Here is a 22,422-nt window from a genome sequence, read left to right on the forward strand (position 1 = left end):
ACTATTTTCCTAGTTCTAAAATTATCCCTTGTATTTTCTGTGAGTTTCTTGCATGCAAAGTGTTTGAGCATCATTCTAAAGACTGTATGGTAAAAATGGCTGTTCAGATATAGCCTTTTTGTCTCCTCTTTGGTTCTCATTACTGTTTCTGAGTTCCTTTAGAGATGGAAGTATCACAGGTTGCCAGGGCCACACTTCCTAACATACCTTTAGAGTCTCTAATTTTGAAAGGTGAATCACCCAAGGTGTCCAGGCTTGCTCCAAGCCAAGCCAAGGTATTAGCATTTCTAAGGTCCAGTCCCACTCTACTATTAAGTCCTTGCCTGACAGGAGACAAATCTCTCCTGTTTTCTGTGCCTCAGAATCCTCATCTTTACATGGTAGAGGAGGGGAATTGTTTGAGTCTGGTGGTCCCTAGGAACCGTCTAGTTCTGATAAGGGGGGCTAGAATGATAGCCAATGCAAAAGGGACACGGAGCCTGCAGGGGCATAGGAGCAATTAAAGGAATCTGAAAAGGGTGCCACATACCCAGGCGCACTTCTCCCTTCATTCCCGTTCCTACTAATGAGAGAAGGGTACATGGTCCATGCCTGGCAGGTCTGGAAATTATGGATGGGAGAGGGGAGCAAAGATTCGGGTCATGGATTTCAGGTTTAAAACATGGGCTGAGAACAAACTTGAACGCCAGAGAAACCAGCCACACCTTGAATGCTTTGCTGATATATTTATTTACAGATTTCCCCATTTCAGATGATGGTGATAAAAAGTAGATGGAGACCCCACCCTATCCACCCCCTAATAAATTACAGACACAGATTTCACTTAGCATATAGAAGCATTGGGGCATGTCCAGATTCATTCCACTGGGTTACTAGAGCCAGGAGAGATTTGATCCTGGGGGCAGTCTGAGCACCTCAGGCCCAGAAATTGAGCTAAAGAGAGGTCACCATTCTGGGCCCTGCCACTGGTGTGCCAGCAGAGGTGGCAGAATAGAACCATGGTGAACTGAGTTGCTTAGCCCTGTCATGTGGTCTAGTAGGCAACAGTGGGCTCTTGGATAGCTTCCAGTGAGATCCACAGTCTCATAGAAATCTGTGCCTCAGGGTTTCCATCTGCACAATGGGGATAAGAATCCTGCCCTAAAGATGTCACAGGGCTATCATGAAGCTCCAAATTGACACAATTTGTCAAAAGTGCTTTGCCAAAGCTCCAGTGCCATACAAATTTAAGGAAATTTGATTGATTGATTGTGATCATTAGAGTGCCCCAGGTATAACAGTGGACTGGTTTATGGGTCCAGGGGTCAAGCAAGTGATAGAACTCCTATGGTGTGCCCTAGGTAGGCACCAATCAATGGCGAGTAATGCCTGCTGCAAAGCCAAGTTTCCTTAGTTTCTTGGCCCCAGGAAGCCTCACCAAGGCCTAGTGTCTGGGTCAGGGCTAGGCAAAGTCACTGGGGAGGTTACAGAAAAAGTCACAGGGGTGAAAGAGAAGGAAGAAGGTGGCATATAAAGCAGGGAGTAGTTAGTATCATCACACACAAAAATAGATACCCATTGGATGAAGGGCATTGAATTGGTGGTGCAGATGAAAGATGGAGCCAGTGAGGAGAGGGAGATGTCACAGCAGCAGAGAGAGAGGAATGCTGTCCCAAATAGGCTCTCTTGCTGCCCCCACTCTTCCTAAAGGGATAATGCCAGTGTCTATCTATCTGCAGAGAAAGGGGTAGCAGGGAGAGAGAACTGAGAACATACTAATCTGACCAAAGGAGAGGGATCCCTTCCTCCTGTTATACTGCTGCCTAGCATCTTAATGAGGTGTCAGGTATAGGCAAGCAACTAGTCAGTACACTTTGAGACTGAGGCCAGAACTGGGCCAAAAGCACTACAAAGGCAATAGTGGGCTTCTGGAAAAATGCAGTAATTGTCTGGTTGTCAGCATTGTTGGAAGATAGCTAATCTGCTTGTACTTAGGCATGGTTTTAGGGAGCTGATCACTAGATGGCTACGATTTTTAGCAATGAGCATCATGGATGCTCCTTGAAGAAGAGGAAGGTGGCCCATTTTTAATAATTTGAAATGGGCTGCTAAGAAGACTCAGTGAATGGGCCAGGTCAGGGAGAGGGGCAGCAAAGACAAACCCTCTGCAGGCTTTTATTTGGAGAATGGGGCAGGAAAAACTCTAGTTGCTCCTGCTGCTGCTGCTGCTTTCCTCCAACTGCCTCGGCAAGGAGCCTGGACCTCCTGGGGAACTGGGTAGGTTGCCCCACAGGGTACCAGCTGGTACCTACAAGTTAAGGCAACAAGCCAGTAGAGCACATTGAAGAAGAAGAAGGTCACTGGGAAAACAACTTGTGAGTAGTTATCCAGGCGGTAGACATGGATGCAGAGGCGGCCCTGCTGCCAGGTACTGCCCTCACAATCGGGGACCATGCAGAAGTACTTCTTAAAACCCTTGTACCACTCATAGCAGGCCAGCTTGGAGCAGAGACTCTGGGGACCCTCAGGGCTACCTGGGCTAGGGGGCTGCTGGGCTGAGCAAGACGGGCGGTCCTCTCCATCACTTCCCTCAGTGGTGACAATCTGGCACACAAAAGCTTCCTGATGTTGGCGGGCACAGGCTCGGGAACGTGCACGGGTACGGGCATGGGCACGGCTATTGATACGAGGCTAAAATGGACAAGGAAAGAAGTGGGGAAAAGTCAAGGGAAGAGAACCCAAGCATAAGTGCTGCCTCCGGATTTTCTGGAAACTGTCTTTGGCACACCATATCTGGCTTTTCTCCTCCAACTTCTCACCATTACATCAGGAAGTTGATTCAACTCCCCCACCACCCTGGGTAACATTCCATTACTCAGCAAGCTGACCATCCATGTGCCATAACCCCAGTACCCCTGCTAGCATGTCTCCACACTCCAAAGCCTTGCCACCACTCCCATACCCAGCTCATACATGGCGGAGTTTCGGAGAAGCATGGGCTTTTGTCTGGTTGTAGATCAGGAAGTTGAGCACAGCAAACTCCAACAGAGCACAGAAGCAGAAGACGAAGCAGATGGCGATATAGAAATCCAAGGCTGTGATATAGGAGACACGTGGGAAATTCTTACGAGAAAAGGTGCCCAACGTGGTCATGGTTAGGACAGAGGTGATCCCTGCAAGAGCACAAGAGTGGAGGTGGGCTCAGTTCCTGACATATATACGACATAGGTTGAAGGACTCCATGACAAGGCAACTCTGCCCTGGCCCAGCCAATTCCCAGCTATGTGCCTATGCGTATACTTCTTTCTCCTCTTACCTAGAGAGGTCCGGGCTGGAGCAGACTCTGTCTTGATCCAAAAGGAAACCCAAGAGAGCATCGTGGTCACGGAAGAAGGGACATAGTTTTGAAAGGCAACATAGCCAAACCGCCTGCTCACATTGAAGAAAATCGTCATGACCATGAAGTCACCTGAAAGACACAAAAAACATCACTGCATTACAGTGCTGACATGAGGGTCCCCCTTAACAGGACATGCACAGTAAGGGTCTCACTGTCCAGTTCATAGTATTCCCTAGGATAGAGGCATGATGTTATAATGCAATACATACAAATAGGACCAGAAGAAGCCCAGAAAAAAGACTTACTGCAAGACCAATGACCAGTTGAGAGCTAAGCCAAGGCCAGAATTTTAATAGCTTCTTTCTCAGTTCACTGTCCCGCACCCACTGTCTGTCTCTGTAGGTTGGCAAGAGAGTCAGGTGAAAGCAAAAAATCAGTTAGCCTTCTAGATATCATGCCCACCATATCTAGAAGGTGATATCCAGATGGCTGACTGAGGGCTTCATATCCACTGAGGCACATCACACCTGCGCTGCTGGCCCTTAGAATGTCTACTCTCAGCAAATGAGACTAGGGAAGTCTGTGCTGTGGCGGAGAAGCACAGAATGCTTTCGGCCTCCTTTCTACACATTCATACGATGGCAAAATGCCTTAGTGAGTGAGCACTGCTCCACAGATGGTCAAAACCGGCAATAGCCTGCTCCCCAAGCTTTTGATGGCTCCCTGTTTCACATGAGCTATATAGACTCAATCCACACTCTGGAATCTGATGTAAAAGGCCCACTATGACCCAGCTCCAACTGACATTTTACACACACACCTTACCCAAAGCCAATCCCATCTGCTCACAGATTTCCTGAGATAGCCTGCAATTTTACACCAATATTCTATCCTTGGACTCTCTTGTCTTAGTCTATGACCCCTAACCAAATTGAGTGTTTCAGGAAAAGAGAAGAATAAGCTTAAAATGAACATTTCAGTCAGCTCTCCAGAAATCCATTCTGTGGTGTACACATCCACAGGGCAGACTGAGGTCCTCACAGTCACTGGACATTGTGTCCTTGGTCATGACTCTCAGTTAGACGGTCATGGTTCCTCCAGGACCTGATGACAACCTATATCTCTAGTTGGCATCTTCTTTTATACCATTCATGCTGCTTTATGCTCTGATACACCCTCCCCAAGCACTCTGCATGCTATCATGACTCCTGGGCTTGTGTGGGCTTTTCTCGGAGCCCAGGACATCATTTTCCACTTTCAGCATCACATTGGAGTTGCAATACTATAGAATTCCTAGGCTATAATTAGGTGGGCTTTTAAGTCCCTTCAAGGCAGGGCTCATGCAGGCCCTGTGGCTTAGCCCCTGCCCATCCAAGCTCAGAACAGCCTGGAACCCAGCAGATACTCAGTAACTCTTGCTCCTGTCAGGCAACAGCTTTGTGAAGCAGACCAGAGCACTAACCTGTCCGTGTGTCCTCCTATTTTGGAAAGTGGATCAACTGCCCAGCAGGTCTGGGTGGGCTGGAGCTGAATGAGAAGAGTAGCCTTTCCTACTCACCTTGGCAGCACTGAAACTCAAGGAGCAAGGCTTCTCAGATTCTTCTGGAAAAAGGCAAGGGAGCAACCTGTTGTCAGTGGGAAACCTGTGTGTTGAGCACACTTTTGGGATAGAACTCCTCCAGGGCTGCTGCACGGACCACCCTCGCACCTGCCTACTGGCCAGAATGTATTTATCAAAAGTCCTCTTGCTGTGGGATCTTGACTGCAATTTAAGACACTTCTAATTAGTTATACCCAAGCCCTGCAATATTGCTGGGTTTATATAATATATTCTTGTTGCAAGAAGATTCATTATTCTGTTGGATGATTCTATTTTAATTTTATTTATTCTGGCCAAAAAAGAACCTTCGTGGCTCGTCAAGAGATGCCAATTTGTCTTAAAGGACAAGAGAAAGATGCTAACACACATTTTCTTCTTCTTCAGGAGTGAGAGAAGCACGGGTAGGGAAAACAATACATCTGGGGCTGGGGAACCAAAGCAAAAAAATATATGCTAAAGATGGTTTTCTGCTTGAACTCTTATCCTCTGATCAGATAATGGTTGGTCACTGCAGTGTCAGAGGGACACAATTAGAAAGACCATGTCCAGAGGACTGGGACTAGAAGAATGAATGGACCCAAAGCTTTGAAGAATAAGGGAAGAAAAATAAACGAGGGCTATGTAGACTACAACAGACTATGATCCATGCCGGGAATGATAATGCTGATCCTTTCATCTCAGCCCTGTGAAACAGTGGCTGAACTAACATAAGCTGGATAGTTCCAAGGAAAAAGAACTAAGCCTAATGTGTGGAACTTCCAGAGACTCAAATTTCAGATGAGTTTTCTAATGAACAGAACTGTCTAGAGAGAAGGAAACCTCCTTGTAATACAGTGGATTCCTGACCAGCAATAATATTCCATCAGAGGCTCCACAGCCATCAGTGAAGGACAAGCCACTCCCTGGTGGCAGGGCTGGACTCTCTTAGAACCTCCTGAAGCAGAGATTCTCTGGATCAAGGTCCAAGATGGCCAGAGTAGCAGGCTACCACTGCATTCTGAACCCTTAGGAGTTGAGCACATAAGTATGCTCCAGGTGGAGAGACCTGCCCCAGGGTCCAACTGGAAGAATTTGAGACCAGTCCCAAAGATAACTCTGACATTGAAAGAACCATGTCTCAAGATCAACTAGTCTCCAGCAGAGGAGAAAGAAGACTTCTTTTCTCCTCAAGAATCCTCCTCACTCCCAAGGAGGTCTGGTGCTTACCTACTGTCATCGCTTTGGTGATGATGCTGCCTCTGGGGCTTTGTAGTCACTAGGGCACCATTTTGAAACAATGCACAATCATCTACTAAACGGAACCACTAGTGACTTGAAAGCCCCTGGGCCTTATCTTCTCTGTCACTTTTGATGATGGGTACCCACCAATCTGGGAAAAGCTGAAGTGCAGAAAGCCAAGAGGGGGCCCATGGTTAGCTGGCAGAAGAGCAAGGTAGTAAAACTGCTTCCCCAGAGTCCCCAAGAAAAAAGGCAAGTATTTGTAAGGTAGCCCAGCGCTTTGCCCTGTCTAATACTGTGCAAGCAAAGTTCTAGCCACATGAGCATGAGCTTTCCCTCAACCAGAGACTGATTCAACAAATGAAACAAAAGCAGATTTTCTGCCTAGTCACATGGTAGCAGAACAAGATGCCTCTCATGACAAATGGCTGGTTGGGTGACTGGCTCCATCCACATTCTGGAAACGATGAGGGCAGTGCCTTCACTGCCCTGAACTTGGTCAGGATGTGTGAAGACTGTTTCCAGGGCTGCTCTGGGAGCTACCCTGGGGAGGTCCCTTGGCTCCTCATTCAGATCACCTAGGAACATAAGTGAAGATGCTCACATCTAATTGGGAACTGAAGTGTAAGATACCCAGGACCTTCCCCTTTAGTCTTTGTTAGAGAAAAGGTCAGAAAACCAGTGGTCACTATGTCTATGTTGAATCCACCATGAAGCCTTTGACAAGAATCTGTGCTTTTTAGACTTGTTCCTTTAAGACAAATGTCAATGCAGCAGCCACTGTAGCTGCTGTAACTTCCTCCAGACTTTCCCAGCCTTAAACTAGGTGACATTAGAACTCTAGCCTCCACCTCCCACTACAATGGACTTTGCTTCCCATTCAACCAGATTGGATTGGTTCTGGGTGTGGAGAACTCATAAGAGCTCCATTCCCCAAAGTCACCGAAGGAGGTCAGTGTTGTAACCTTGAAACTGAAGGGTCTGCATGAAAAAGCCAGTTGCACATTCTGACAGCAGCAGAACTTTATCTACTTACCTAACCTCTCAAGGAGCTTGGCAAAGCACTTACTTCTTTGCAGATGAGACTGAGACATAGTTACAAGTCTCAGTTTCCTCTGCAAACAGTTGTAAGTGCTTAGCAATTATAAGGCAGGAGCCATATCTTACAGTATTTCCATGGGATGACTGCGAAGCATTCGTATGGATGGCCATCTCCAATCATCCCTACCACCTTCCTGGACTTCTGCCAAGCCCTGGCACACTTACCAACTGGGGTTGTGATTATTTCAGTTTTGTTGCTCACTCCTGTAAAATCAAATTGGAAGAGCTTCCAGGAATTCTTCTCATTGATTTCAAGCTTGAAATTTTCCCACTTGTAGATCATCTCATTCTCAGGATAGGAAACTGGAAAGCAATGTGAGAAAGAGGGTCGTATGAGACTCGGAAGCCCACCTGAGGTCTCCAATAGCATGGAGTCAGTCTGCACAATGCCTTGGAGTCCTGTTTCTGGCCTTGCCAGCTGTGGGACCTTGCCTCTCCTATCTCATTGTTGAAGTCCATTCAATGAGTGTGTTTACTGAGCATTCCTCAGTATCAGGCCCTGGGCTGGAAATACAGAGATGAGCAAGGCATGAACCCTACCCTTAAGCAATCACATTTAATTTTATAAGACAGTGAGTATACTATTGTGATTTTTGGAGGACCTCTGAAAAACCTATGTCCACGGAACAGTGGGGAAACAAAGTAGATAAAGATCACTTGGGGACATACGCAGAAAAGACTTCACAAGGCAGGTGATATTCCCATTAAATCTTGAAACTCAAGTAAATATTCTCAATAAGAATGAGTTTAAAGGGGTTAAGGGGCAGCATAGAAAGGCGAACCACCTGGTGTATTGTGGAAAGGCCAAAAGTTCAGGATGGCTAGCTCACAGTGGATGAGGTGCACACGATTGGGCGGCAGGGTCCAGTTCATGAATGGCCTTGAGGTTCATTCTAAGGAATTTCAAATTGATCCATGAGAGTTAACAGCAGATTTGAGACTAAGAAGTGACTCAATCTAGGTGACCCTTCAGCTAGGTCACTCTAATCCTTCTGTGAGGACAGCATGTTGACAAGGAGGTTGGTGTAGCAATCCAGACAGAATTAAATTAATGCAGATGAAGCTGTGACAGGGTGCAGAGAAATAGACAGCATCGATAGAGACTGGGAGGAAACACCAACAGGATGTGCTGATTGATTAGATGCAGGAGGTGAGGGAGAGGGAACATCAAAGTTCTTGATTTGGACAACTGGGTGAGTGATGGTCCTCTTCAATGAGACAGATGGGAACCCAGAAGCAACACACTTGTTTTGGTGGTAGAGGTCTGGAGGAGACAATGAATTTCGTTTTGGACATTGCAGTTTCAAAGTGAAGATGTGGCAAAAGTTCAAGTGGAAGATAACAAAGGCCTAAACCAAGGTAGTGCTAGTGGAGATGGAGAGGAGCAGCCATACTTGAGATACACTTCAGAGGCACGTGGAAGGGACACAACACAGTATTGGTGGCAGGAAAGGAAATGAGGGTGGACGATGGAAGCCCTGCACAACTTGGCAGCATTTTAGGAGAAAAGCAGAGGCAGAAAAATGTGAATGGCAAGGATGAGAGAAAGAAGGAGCCCAGCATGTTTCTGGGGCCCCAGAAACCTAAGAAGGTACTCACAGCTAGAGAAAGATAGAGGGCAAGAGTGAGAATCCATTGGAAATCTGAGCATGTGGAGTGAGCATCCAGCATCAATGGTCATCCTGGAAGGGAGAAAGGAGCCTCATTAGGCTGGCCCTAAGCACTTCCGTATCCACCCAACTTTGGTCTAAGGACTACCACCAATGAATGGCCGGAGTCAATTTTTTTGTTTGTTTGTTTGAGACGGAGTTTCACTCTGTCACCCAGGCTAGAGTGCAGTGGCATGATCTCAGCTCACTGCAGCCTCTTGCCTACCAGGCTCAAGCGATTCTCATGCCCCAGCCTCCTGAGTAGCTGGAATTAGCACCAGCACACCCCGCTAATTTTTGCATTTTTAGTAGAGACAGGGTTTTCCCATGATTGCCAGGCTGGTCTCGAACTCCTGACCTCAAGTGATCTGCCTGCCTCAGGCTCACAAAGTGCTGGGATCACAGGTGTGAGCCACCGTGCTTGGCCCTCAGTAGAATTTAAGACAAAAAGCTCAAAGGAGAGATAACAAGAGAGAAAACAAAACAAAACAAACAAGCAAACAAACAAACAGCTTAGAACTATCTGGCTACTCTGGGCTCCATCATTAGAGAAACGTATGGACCAACTTCGATCGGTTTTTGTTTTCTCGCCCAGCCTAGTTTCCAAGACCTGCTAACATCCTCCCTACTCTCCCCTACCTTCCTGCCCCCACATGCAATCTTCCCCTGCTGGGCATTCAAGTATCCAACCTGGTCTTAGGTACCTTTGCTACTACCGTGCTGCTGCTCTGCCTGAACAATTTCACCACTGTGGACGTATCTTTATATTCAGTACCCACTTAGGATGGAATTGTCTAGGTAATGCAGTCATACTGGCACATCCTAGTTGGGGGACTCAGAGCCAAGTAACTGGGTACCGGTTCCAGCTCTGCCACAAACTTGGTGTGTGGTTTTAAGCAATATCTTTCTATTTTGAGGCCTCTATATCTGTTACATAAGGGGCTGGGCTCATGGTCTAGGAAAGCTGGGCAGGCCTTAGAGGTATCATTCAGGATGAGATCTCTGCCCATAGATCTTTAGCTAAAATTATCAGAAGGGGAGAGGGAATTCCAGGAGGTGAGACTCCAGAGGCTTCACATACCTAATTGTGTACAACACCTTGCCATCCTTGTAGATGCGGACCATCTGGTTGGGCATGGTGATCTCATGCTCGTGGGTCCTCTTAGAATTCCTAAAAAAGGTGTCCGGGATCCACAGCTGGCTCACCACATTGCCGTTCAAAACAAGAGACTCAAAGGTGTCGTTGTAACAGAGGCGTTTGTCGTACCAGGTCTGGGAGAAGATGATGTCAATGGTGTATTCCTGGTGGGAAGGACAGAAAAGCACATACTTGGGGATGAACAGAAAAAGGACATTCACATGCAAACATATTGTTTGCCACTTCCTAACCTAGAATCCTGAAGGCGATGTGGTGGAATGTACTGACCAGGAAGCAGGAGTGGGATGAGGTCCCTTTTCTCTGCTCAAAGACTCTTCCAATGTCAGAACTAGAAGAGAATTCAGAGGTTACCAAGCCTAATGATCCCAAATGAGAAGTCAGTCATACCCTGTTTGATTACTGTGAGCAAGGGGAGCTAGGTCCTCACATCATGCAGCAGTTAACACAATACTCACACAACTCAGGACAGTAGAAAAGTTTGCCCTAAACAAAGCTTCCTACTACTTTCTCTTACAATCCCCATTCTGTTCTCAGGTAACACATAGAGCAGGTCTAGTTTCAATTCCAGAGGAGAGATCTCCAGAAATGGTATGTCATTGAATCTGTCTTTTTCCCACATTTCTGAAGTCATGGTGCATCTTACAATTAACACATATCTTTAATGGAGCATTTCTTATTTTTTCTTGACAGTGGCTTAAATTGATTGTGATCTTAAATCAGAGCCAACATTGAATCAAGGAAAGGCACCTGAAGGTTGCAGTCTTGCCCTCCTGAGTCTTTTCTGTGGGGTAGACATTCATGACTAAAAGTTTTCGGCTTCAACAACCCAACCACTGGTTTTACCAATAGATCTGCAAGGATTGCACAGTCAATTGACAGTCTACTAATAAGAAACTCTTTTCACCAAAGTGTGGTAGTACTTGTTAGTACTTGGTTCATAGCACTACTACTCACTTTGTGCTGTGTTTATCCTACAAGGTCAACCACACATTTTAAAATGATTCCACACTTTGGGAAAGTGTTGCCCAACAGAATGGCAAATGTGACTATGGTCCATGCAAATCTTACTGACATGGAGCAAACTGAAAGACACTACTGGATAAAACTGAAATCTAGAGCACCTTGCTGGTCACACCATAGTCAAGACTACTGGATTAATGCAGTTGAATTAAGGAAGCCTATGGTCACTAGGTATACATGATCAATGTGAACATAACAATGGGATAGGTGAGATTTGGTAATCTTTAAAGATACTGTTAGCTCTGATGTTATAGATTCTGAGGATTTTCATTAGCACATGTTTAAGGTTTATGTGTCACTACAACTATCCAGTTGTTTTTATGTTTCCTTATAAGTGAGAGTAAGAGAACATTTCACTTAGGTAAACAATAAGACAACATAGGACTGGATCACTAAAAATGACATGTCTGTACACTATGCCCACACTTGGAAATATAAACATGGAATTATGTCAAAATAAAAAAGATTAGAAAATACCCAGAAGACACTGACTGACACTACAGAAAACTGAATGTTTTCTACAAATAAATGATTTCAAGGTAATGTGGAGGCAAGGAGAACTGTTAGACTCTAGTGACAATTAGTCTCACTTTTTTTTTCTGTAGAATTGTTTCCATTTATAATCAAAGTCTTAAATAAATGTTCTTGTGACCTTGGCTAAAACTTGCATCTTTCCCTGTTATCCTCTTTGTTAGATGGGAGACTATACATAATTTGTAAATGCCCCCCACCTCAAAAAAAAACTGCCCTGTTTCCAGAGGTTACATTGAAACTGTCCCTTTACCAGTGGGCAAAGGCTCCATGCCATTCTGTGATGGGCTTATCAAGTAGATGGACCCTTTGGAATCCACTTAGGTTTGTACAGAGGAAAGCGGCATGAGTTTGGCTGTAGGAGTTTTCTATTTCCAGGTGTTCCAAAATAAAATATAATTCCCAACTAGGTCACAGTCTCAGAGGATAGATTTCATCTAGAAACAGACAGGCAATGGTGGCTTAATTCCATGGGCTGGGCTCTTCATCTTATTGCTCCTGTGTAGGCTGTGATGCTACTCCAGCCAGGTCAACACCCTCTCAGTCCCCACATTTCCACAGTAAATCAAACATCCCAGCTCAAAATTGTTTTAAAACTTTACAAGCACACACACCGTTGACAGCATACAGTGAAGTTTCCCCTTTCAGATTTTATTTGGGGAGCACAAATGTTAATTAACCCCAATCCTTCATTCTCCAGAATTACAATAAAAATGAAGTGTTTTGCAGGCCAGGCGCCATGGCTCAAGCCTGTAATCCCAGCACTTTGGGAGGCCACTTCTGGGAGGACAGATCATGAGGTCAGGAGTTCAAGACCAGCCTGGCCAACATGGTGAAACCCTGTCTCTACTAAAAATACAAAAATTAGCAGGGTGTGGAAACGGGTGCCTGTAGTCGCAGCTACTTGGGAGGCTGAGGCAGGAGAATTGCTCGAACCTGGGAGGCGGAGGTTGACGTGAGCGGAGATCACGCCACTCTACTCCAGCCTGGGTGATGGAGTGAGACTCCATCTTGGGGGAAAAAAAAGAAGAAAGAAGTGCTTTAAGTCACAAGAGAAGCATCTATTTAGTCTCATGTTCTTTAAACAAAGAGAATCTTTTTTTTTCTTTCACTTATTTTTTTTTTTTTTTTACTTTCAGATAAGTGCCTGTAACCTTTGAATGTGTGGTGTGTGCGTGTGCATAGATATATCCATGATTATTTGGTCTCCAGATATTGTCCCCTAAAATGTCTGTTAAACATCAACAATGATTTTTAATAGGAAGAAGGTAGAAATTTGCACCACTGGTGTTGAAGGGAGGAAAAAACCCTACTGCAATAGAACTCCAAGTAGCTCGAACAGCAAGTACCACAAGTAGACCAAGGCAGAACTCTGAGTTATTTTAGAGATAAGGAAACTAAGGCTCTATGAGAAAGAGGGCTATCCAAAGTCACACAAATAGTCAATGGCAGCCTGGCCCTGGGATTGCTTTCACTTGCACCAACAATCTCTTTAGGTACCAAGGTCCAATTTTCTCTGCAGAATCCCTAGGTCTTTCCGCTGAGTTCTTCTGCATCAAACAATGCATACCCACAACCATGGAGGCGGGCACGACCTTCGGGGAAGAAATCAAGAAAATCCCTGATTGCCTTTGCTGCCCAGGACCAAAGATTGTAAAAGCAGCCACCAAACTGCTGGGAGCCAACCATGGAAGGGAAGACTGAGAATGTTCCCTGGAGTAGTCCAGAGAAGCAGACAGAAAAGAACTGGCAGAACCTGGCTCCCATTTGTATGAGAGCCTCTGACCCCACCCTGCCCCACCTGCCTCCACAAATAGCCTTCCAAGTGTTTCTACAGTCCCAAGTGGCTGGCAGTTTAAACTTGGCCAGCAGAGCCTCCTTCATTCCCAGGCCTTGTGAACTGCTTGGTAGCCAGTGGGAAGCCTTTCCCTCTGCACTCACACTGTGCTTATGCTCTATGTTATGAAGTGTTTCAAATGAGCATTTATTTCTATTTGACAATTGTAAGTTCATTACATATCAATTGATAACGAACACGTCACTTTTTCCCCAGTTTGACAAACGAGCTTACGATGTACATCTCTTTTAGGTCAGCCAAAACTCTAGAAGTTCAGTGTTTTGGAACTAGAATCAACTGCGATAATTACCACAGCAAGAAAAAGCGTTAGTAACTATTGATGCTACAATGCTCAGTGATTCCCAGATTGTTCATTGCCTTTTAATCTCAGACTAGGTGTTACAAAACCGTGCGCTCAGGTTTCCTTCCTGGATGACAAGGCCTGCTTTCTACACAACATCTGACTGAAAGGTGTTGAAACTCCCCTCAAGCAGCTACACCAACTATGTACCCAATGCTGGGACTCACATTTCTGAGAAGGCTCAGTTTCCTCAAATGTAAAACAGGGATCCATGTCCTAATGGCAGCTTTGGCTTCCATGCAGGTTGTCATGAGGATCCAAGGAGACAAGCATGTACTGGGTACTGGCCTGTTCTGTGACTGTGTGGCAGAGACATGCGTCCCCTCCTTACCAAGTACACCACAGAACAGGGACCTCCCACAGCTTTAAAGAACTATTTGGAACCATGTAGAATGCAAGACATTTCAGGACAATTTAACACCACATGTGAGGGTTTGGAATTTTCAAGACACTTGGCTCAGGCTAAAGTGCCACCTTACTGGCCAAAGAAAATAAAGTTGTTGGCTCTTTTCTGAACGAGTCCTGTGTTCCATGCTAGGTTTGGTGACTGCTGGGTTATTAGACTATGTCCTTCAAGCATTGTCAGGTGAGGCCACTGCTGGCAGCAAGCAGTGCAGAGCAAGAAGAGACAGGGCATTCAGTTACTGTGAGTGGGGCTACTGCTCTGCTACAAGGGCTCTTGTAGATAGAAATTGGTTTCCCAAACAGCAAGGAGATTTTAGTCACAAATTCTCCACTACTCTTCAATTTTACAGGATGCTCTATCTCACCCAGAAAGCAAACCAAGGCAACTTAGCGCCCTCTTCTCCATTTGTCAATGTGTGTGTTCTCTCCACTCCACCTAAGGAAATTTAGCCACCACCAATTGGGTGGAGATTGACATGTTAGAGAAGAAGGAGCAAACCAGCTTGTTGGAAATTAGACTGATTACTTCCAAATAAGGTTGGCAGTGCCTTAAAGTCAAGCCAAAGGAACAGAGAACTAGAAGAAAGGAACAAATAAACAGCTATGCAAATTTCTGGGAGCCATGAGGTTACTGTGGACTGAGCACTATATTTGGCTTTTGGCATGCTAAAGAGGAGAAGCAGAGACTGCTGCAGGAGGCTGTCTGCCCAGCTAGAATAGCATCCTGAGCCACTTTCCCACTCCTACACCAATGACCTGAAAGGGTCAACAATGACAACAATGGTGGGACCACAAGCCCTCAACCTCTGGTTCTTGCACAGAACTTAGTGTTTCTTAGTTTATAAACAATGCTAGCAAAACTAATTGCTAAATTCATACCCATTTTTAAAAAGGTAAACTGCAACACAAAAAGGAGACTACAATTCTCATAGTGGTAAACACACTGGTAGCAGCAAAAAGTAAATCTGATTATCCAGGGAAGAGTCAAAAAAAAAAAAAAACCCACCAATTTTAAATGTAAACAGAAACTCAAAAACATCTATCTGCTCTATGCTTCTGTTCTTCCTTGTTAGTTCTCAGCAACTCAATTCTAGGAGTTACTCAAAAGAAGAACATCATGATCATGTGTAGCAGGCAGACTCTTAGATGTCCTCCAATGTTCTTCACTTTCTGGTGTTTGTGCCCTTCTGTAATCCCCTCCACTTGACTCTGGGATGGGCCTCATGATTTGTGTCTGATAAGAACACCACAGAAGCAATGGGATGTCACTTCTAAAATTAGATTATAAAAAGTCTGTGATTTCCATCTTGAGCACCTTCCCTCATACTCTTCCTCACTCTGAAGGAAGCCAGCTACCATATTGTGAGCTACCCTGTGGATAGGTGCCCATGGCAAGGATGGAGGGAGACCTCCAGACCACAGCCAGAGAAGAACAGAATCCTGCCAATCCTGTGAGTGGTCTTGGAAATGGATCCTCCCTCAGTTGAGCCTTCAGATGAGACTCCAGCCCTAGCTGAAACCTTGATTACAGGTTTGTGAGAGACCCTGAAACAGAGAACCCAGCTAAGCCATGCCTGGATTCCTGACCCACACAGACAGTGAGATAATGATTGTTGTTTTAAGACACTATGTTTTGGGGATAATTTGTCACATAGTAAGGCATAAGTAGTGTGCCTGAAGAATCAGGCAGCCAAAGTCTCATGGTTGGGGGGTGGGGAACCTTGCTCTTCCACTTAGCCTATGTAAACACCTTGATTTTCATGAAGGTTAACTTAGCTTTGAGGGTCTATTTGCAAGGCCCATCTCAGAGCCAAGGCTCTAAGCTCACCCAGTCACATGGCACTTTTTGGGTACCTGTGAGTATGCTAAAACTTTGTTTGCCCTGGGCCAAGCGATCTGTGGCTGTGATGGAGTTGCTTACCACAGCCTTCCTCAGTGTCAGGCTCTGCAGATGCAAGTGATTCTTGCAGAGCATCTTTCATCACTCATTTGCTTAGCTAACATATACTGAGCCCTTGACATCAAGGAGCTCATGGAGGAGACAGCAAGGCCAACATACCACAGATAATTACAATGAAATGATGTAGGGAAGATCAGGTAAACAACTGTGATAGAAGCTGGAAAGATGTAACTGCCAAAGACAGGAATGTGGTGTGAGAAAGAAAGGAGCAATTAATAGGTGTGGAGGTCAGGGGAGATGCTGTGAATGAGATGCAGTCTGAGTTAGATACTGAAAAAGAAGGCAGCTGACAAGTAAGAAAGTGGAACAATGGCATACCAATAGAAAATCACTGAATGAAAGCTCAGAGGTACAAGGTGGTCTGGGAACGCCAATATTCTAGTGTGACCAAAGCACATGGTCTCTAAAAGGGTGAAGAGGAATACAACCATGGAGGGCCTTGAACTGCATGTAATAAGCAGTGCTGGGACTGCAGGAGGAGCATCACTTGGGAGGCCAACTTAGTAGGTGGAGTAGGTGTTTTCTAGGTGGGAGATGATGAAAGCTAAATGGGGGCAGTGCTGACACTATGATTATATGAGTGGAAAAGGAAAGAAGGAAGTAGAATAAAAATATAGAAACAGTCTTAGAGCAAGAGCTAGTAACTTTAGACTTATGTCCATACAAATAATTATCAGAAGAAAAGAGGCATTCCATTGTGGTGTTAAAATTGCTTTATTATTTTTATTTTGAATGAAAAAACTGGAAGATATGGTCATGATTCTGAAGATCCTCTTCAAGTAGCAAGGGACTTACCTTTTCCAGTCTCATTCTCAAGCCAGTGGTTAAAAAAATCCCTTCCTCTCTCCAGAAATAAATTATTGGAGTTGTTACAGAAATACAGAGCAGAAAGCAGAAGTCTGTGGAAGGCCCTATAGGTCAGCCCCTGGGCTTCTAGGAAATACTGTAAGAAAAGCTTAGTACTCACCATGTCCAGGATAGAGAGAGGACCAAGGCTGTTGACGGAGATCTCAACAGTGACCACAGTGGGCTTCTCTGTAAGATAAGCAGAAGCAGCAAAGGGTAAGTGTCAAAGAGGGGCATGGGACAGGGGAGGCAGTAGTCAGAGGGGATGAAAGGGGAGTCAAGTAAGTGTTGGACCACACAGTTTCAGCATCTAATCCGATTTCTTTATTTGTTCTTTCATGGCAAAACCAAGCTCATGGACTGTTAAGAATTGGACATACATCTTGAAGATCAAAAATCGAGTTTAGTCCTCTCATTTTACCATTGGAAAAACTGAGGGCAAGAGAGGGAAAAGTCTTGATCAAGGTCAATGACACTGCTGAGAATAGAGTTAATATCTCTTACCTGACAGGTCAACAACAGATGTTCTTGTCCATGTGCATGGCACCCTCTGTTACTGCTCAGGTCTATTCTCCATGCCTATACCCTCAACCCCTGGACCCTCTAAGGAGGGAAAGAACTTTTTTCTGCCACTTACCTCCAATGCCAGGGCGCAGTTTGTGGTCATAATTACTCAGGATAGTGTTCAGGATGCGAGAGGCTTCTGGCAGTTTGCCAGCTCTGCGCCCAGTCTCGGTCTTAGTTGACTTTGTTTCCTCAGAGAGGAGCTTATTTTCCAGAGGCTGGGGCGGGGGTCCATAGACGACATCACGGGCAGAGGCTTCATTCTTTGATTCAGTCTGAGGTCCCTCGACCCTAGAACATTCAAACAAAAAATGAAGCTCTGCCCTGCAGTCTGTAGGGGTCCCAGCTAGTGCTTCTTGGGACAGAAGCAAACCGAAACAAGTTTTCAACACAGAACTTAGTTAAATTGTGACTGGTAACAGCAAATTATAAGACAGTGACAGATTAGGCTTGTGAATTTCTTTTAAATCTTGCTGCTCTTTGGGGACTTTCTATGCTGTCCCTCTTTTATGATAACTCTTTTATTTAAAAAAAAAATCAACAAAAGCAAGACCTAGATTTTAAAAGAATGTTCCACGTGAAATGAAGAGGGCATTTATGTCTGAGCACTGGCGCACTGTGACTAGCCTTGGCCTCTAGTCAGCCTGACCAGCACCGACTGGGAGTGAGGAGCAGGCAGAGGGCCAGGGCTGAGAGGAATTCTTGCAAAAGCCAAAGTGGCCTCTCCCAGAGAGGACCAGAAAATTGTGGGAATATTTTGCTGTTTTGTTGGTTGTGTAATACTCGTTGCACTGGGGGCAGGGGAAGGAGATGAAGAGAAGGAGGCTAAAGAGCAGCCTTTGTGGGTGTCTAAACAGGAAAGGCAGGAGTCCTCCACCCACAGACAGCCATCCAGGAACTGACTGCCCAACAGGAGTCCACCCTGAGCTCCACAGCCATGCACCACAGCCAAGAAAAAAAAGAAGATTAGTAAGAATAATTGAATTAAACAAAAATGTTAAAGGCCATCTGCCAAAGTATGAAACTCACCGATGGTGTTAGAAGTCCGGATAGTGCTGCCTTTGCTGGGAGGCAGTGACAAAGGGGGCTTCTTAGGTCCTGCTCACGTTCGGGTTCTTGATTTGGCTTTCTTTACACCGCTGTGGTCATATTCTGACAACTCATCAGCTGTACACTTATGATTTGAGCACTTTTCTGTATATATGTTCTAATTCCATAAAAACGTGTTGTAAAAAATCAAAATGCCCCACCTGCTAATATCTGGATCTCATTTTATTTAAAAGCAAACTCTTAAAAAACAAACAGAAATCATTTATGACATAATAGGAGAGATTTGAACACTGAGTGGATAGTTGAGGCATGAATAAATTATTCTTAAATTTTTGGTGTAATTATGGTATTTTCTTATGCTTGTGAAATCTTTAATGACTAGAAATACATACTAAAACAATTACATATAAAATGATATGATGTCTGAGATATGCTTCAAGACAATCTAAGTCGGAATTGGAGAGTGGGTGGGGTAAAAGAAAATAAGAGTGGCCATGAATTCACAAACAGTGGGGGTGGGGATGGCTACATGGAGATTCCCTGTACTGTTCCCTCTACTTTTATATGTCTTTAAAATATATATAATTAAAAGTCTTTTAAAAAGCCATCATCCCATATTAATCTGTGATATTGGAAGGCAGGAGAGCGGTTTCCTTTGGGGAGGAAAGTGTACAGGGACAAGCATTTTGGAGATGCATGTGTGTGTGCGGGCGGGGTGGGGTAAGGGGGTTGCAATGCTGTATTTCCTGATCTAGGTGTTGGTTACATGGGCCTGTTTACTTTGTGAAAATCCACTGAGCTGTTCACTCATGATGTCTATGCTTTTATAATGTCACACTTCCAAAATGATTTTTTTTTAAGCCATAAGGCAATTTGTTTCCTAAAATAAGGGGTAAACAGGGCAAGAGACATTGGCATGACCCCTGTATTGCAGACCAAGGGACTGCCAACTTGGGCAGCAAAATGCATTTTTCTGCAGTATTTCAAGCTGTTAGAATTGCTTAAGTGGCATACAGATGTGCCAAATCCACACCATTTCTCATGTCTGAAGTGGCTACTTTCCATTGTGGGCTAGGGAAGAACTGGACTTGGAAAATACAGTTTCTACTTTCAAATGCCATATTTAGAAGATGTCCTCTTTCCCTGAGGCCAAATTCCCAGCCATCTCAAAAGATAAGGCCCAGTGACTATGGGAAGAGAGGAGGGAAAATGGAGACCTGAGACCCTGCAAAATAAGTGATGTGGCTGGAAACGTGGCACAATCAGAACCGGCAGCCAGTGGTAGACTGAGCACTGCCAGACAGGACCACCTAAAAGCCTGAAGCAGCCCCTCCCAGATGTCTGAAATCCATGGACAAGATCCTCCCAGCTGCCCCATGTTTAAAAGTGCAGAGGGAAACAGATAAACCCGAAAGCACCCAGACCACCAAAGCCCTCCTGCCCCTAGACTAGGTCTGCAATGAAAATGATAGCAGAGGGTCATAAGGTGGCTTTAATCCTAAAATTGGCTTTTGCCAGTTAAAAACAAACAAACAAACAAAATAAAACCTCGTCCTGAGGTCCTTGGGGTTAAAGAGCTGCTGATGATGCATACCTTTCCCCAGGCAGCCATTAAGCTCACTTTTGAGGCTAGAAAGAATAAAAACTTGAAAAACACTCATACACTGGAATAGTGGGATTTTCCAGGGGAGTTTTTCAGGCATTCACATGTCTCCAGACACAATGGTCCAGCATGAAGTTGAATCTCTGCACTACCCCCTCCCAAACAGTCGATGCTGGTGGCGTGAGAAGTGGGGTGGGGGTGGGGGGCATAAGAAAAGATGTTGGATTTTTTTCTAAATCAGATCTCTTTTTCATTATACAGATGGACCAACTGAGGCCCAGATAGAGGAAGGACTGTACTCCAAGTCACACAAATAATTCGAGGCTAAGCCTGGACCAGACAGAGGTCTTGTGGTTCACTGTGGCCCAGTACACCCCATTGTCACCTCCCCAGCTCTTTCCTAGCACCACAGGTTGCTATGCTTGAAGAGTAGTTTCCATTTCCCCAGCCTCGTTTCCCTGCTGTTTTCCTCTCTGACCCCCCCACTTCTTATTTCCCCCATCCCAGAGCCATCTTTTGCCCTAGCCAGTCACCATGTCAGCTTTCTCAACTAGTCCAAATTCCATTTGGAGGGATGTGGATGACTGGAAATTGCTAGCACCTCGCATAGAAAAACATTTACCAAGCCCTTGCTGAGGCTAGCCCCACTCCAGGGCACCAGTGAGCCAGCAGGGAGCCACACATCCCCCTCTCTGAAGAGCTAACGCAATCTGGGGTAGGGAAAGAAGTCACCCTCGCTCCCCACAACAGATAAACAAGACACAAGCCCAGTGCCATGGAAACTTCAAGAAAGCTCCACAGATCAGGAAGCTCGCAAACTTGTGACACTTCACACCCAGCAGGAACCATCTCAAAAAAAAACAACAACAAAAAAGAAACGAAGCAGTCATCTTCCACCCCAAAAAGCGAGAAATCTAGGGGACAACCTTCCTAGCCAAGTCTCAGGGCGAGGAGAAGGTGTGAGGGAAGATGGTTGTTCAAGGGAAACCTGAAAAGGGAGAAGGGGATTGAAATCTAGGACCCAAACCACAGACTTCAGAGGAGAATAATATTCCTGGCCTCTGGCTCCAGTCTACCCAAGGCCCAGCAGGGTGTCTAGGGATGAGTTAAGGAAGGGGGAGGCTGTCAGCAGTGGGGAGGGGGTATAGCTGGTGCGGGAGCCCTTAGACTAAACCAAAGCTCCTGCCTGAGACTGGCACCAACAGGAGCAGCGGCATGGAAGCAAGGAAAGTCAGAGTTGCCTGGCGCAGTGCCTGGAACTCAGTAGGCACTCTTAAAAAAATGTGAGCAGCAGAGAACAGACGAGGCAACACGCACACATTTTTGGCACAGTTAAGCTCCCTCAGCCCGCGCACCGCCTTCTCAAAATGCACCCCCGACCCCCCAGTAGCTGAAGCCTGCCCTGGCCGGTCACCCCCGGGGCTGCTCCCCTGTTCCTGCGCAAGACTCCGAGAAGGAGTGCTGGTCACCAGGCCATCGCAGTGCTTCTGAGAGCGGGAATCCAAGAACTGGGGTCCCATCTTCCTTTTGGCGTCCTGTCTTCCTTTTGGAGATCCCCTTCAAGGACCCCGGGAATCCATCCTACAGTGAACCGGGCGGAGGCTGGCGCGCATCGAGGGCACGCAGTACTCAGCCAGCCCGCGCTAGGGCCGGGGCAAGGCGGGCGCGGGGCTCGAGGAACGCGGGGCCGCAGGGATCCCGGGAGCCGTCCCTGCTCCCAGGGAGAGGCAGCTGGGCGCGAAGGGCTCCCGGGTCCCGGGATGGAGACTCACCTCGACTGAAGGATCAATAAGATGCCTAGGAGGACTGGAAGAACTTTGGACAACATTTCCGCGGAGACCGGCGCGACCACCTGTGCGGAGGTCGCGGTTCACGGTCTGGACGCACTGAGCGCGGTGTGGACGGTTTTGCTGGGCTCCAACTTTCACTCCTCCCACTCGCCCCGCCCCGTCCCGCGCTCCCCGCCCCGCGCTCCCCGCCCCAGGCCCGCCCCCAGCCCCGATGGAAATCTCCGACGACGTGACGGCTGCTGCCGTGGGGAGCGGGGGAGGCTCGCGCGGGCGCTGGTAGGAGGCGGGAGCCCTGTTGCTGAGGCCCCCAGTCCCCCCCCGCCACTGCAGCACTGCCAGACAGCCAGGGGCGGGGGAGGGGGAGGGTGGAGGCGGCCAGCCAGCTGCGCACGGCCTGGGCGGAGGAAAC

The 22,422-nt window shown here is 46.2% G+C and overlaps 1 protein-coding gene across 9 annotated transcripts; it reads right to left on the minus strand.

The window, feature by feature from the left end:
- Window positions 1-710: 710 nt before the first annotated feature.
- Window positions 711-22,143, minus strand: GABRE (gamma-aminobutyric acid type A receptor subunit epsilon). 9 transcript variants are annotated; one of them, XM_033201687.1, is made up of 11 exons: window positions 21,996-22,143; window positions 17,644-17,861; window positions 17,128-17,195; window positions 10,155-10,189; window positions 9,969-10,058; window positions 8,838-8,920; window positions 7,404-7,541; window positions 6,530-6,715; window positions 3,296-3,448; window positions 2,953-3,152; window positions 711-2,670 (listed from the first exon to the last, which is right to left on the minus strand). In XM_033201687.1, exons 1-11 carry the CDS (start codon window positions 22,049-22,051, stop codon window positions 2,155-2,157), a joined length of 1,743 nt encoding a protein of 580 aa, XP_033057578.1. In that variant the 5' UTR covers window positions 22,052-22,143; the 3' UTR covers window positions 711-2,154. The 9 variants fall into 9 exon arrangements, with proteins under 9 accessions (XP_033057578.1, XP_033057580.1, XP_033057582.1 ...); XM_033201689.1 differs by having other exon boundaries at window positions 711-2,287; window positions 2,514-2,670; window positions 9,969-10,189; XM_033201691.1 differs by lacking the exon at window positions 8,838-8,920 and adding an exon at window positions 18,600-18,777 and having other exon boundaries at window positions 21,996-22,104.
- Between the last annotated feature and the right edge of the window lie 279 nt (window positions 22,144-22,422).

The sequence above is a fragment of the Trachypithecus francoisi genome, unplaced genomic scaffold (genome assembly GCF_009764315.1).
Source record: "Trachypithecus francoisi isolate TF-2019V2 unplaced genomic scaffold, Tfra_2.0 Lachesis_group6, whole genome shotgun sequence".
In the NCBI taxonomy this organism is placed as follows: Eukaryota; Metazoa; Chordata; class Mammalia; order Primates; family Cercopithecidae; genus Trachypithecus; species Trachypithecus francoisi.

Coding starts and splice junctions, on each gene's coding strand:
- GABRE (XM_033201686.1), bottom strand. CDS start 22,051: ATGTTGTCCAAAGTTCTTCCAGTCCTCCTAGGCATCTTATTGATCCTT. Junction 10,190..17,127: donor CTCTCTCTATCCTGGACATG/GTGAGTACTAAG, acceptor CCTTCCCACCAG/GAATACACCATTGACATCAT. Junction 3,153..3,295: donor TCCAGCCCGGACCTCTCTAG/GTAAGAGGAGAA, acceptor GTGCTCTTGCAG/GGATCACCTCTGTCCTAACC.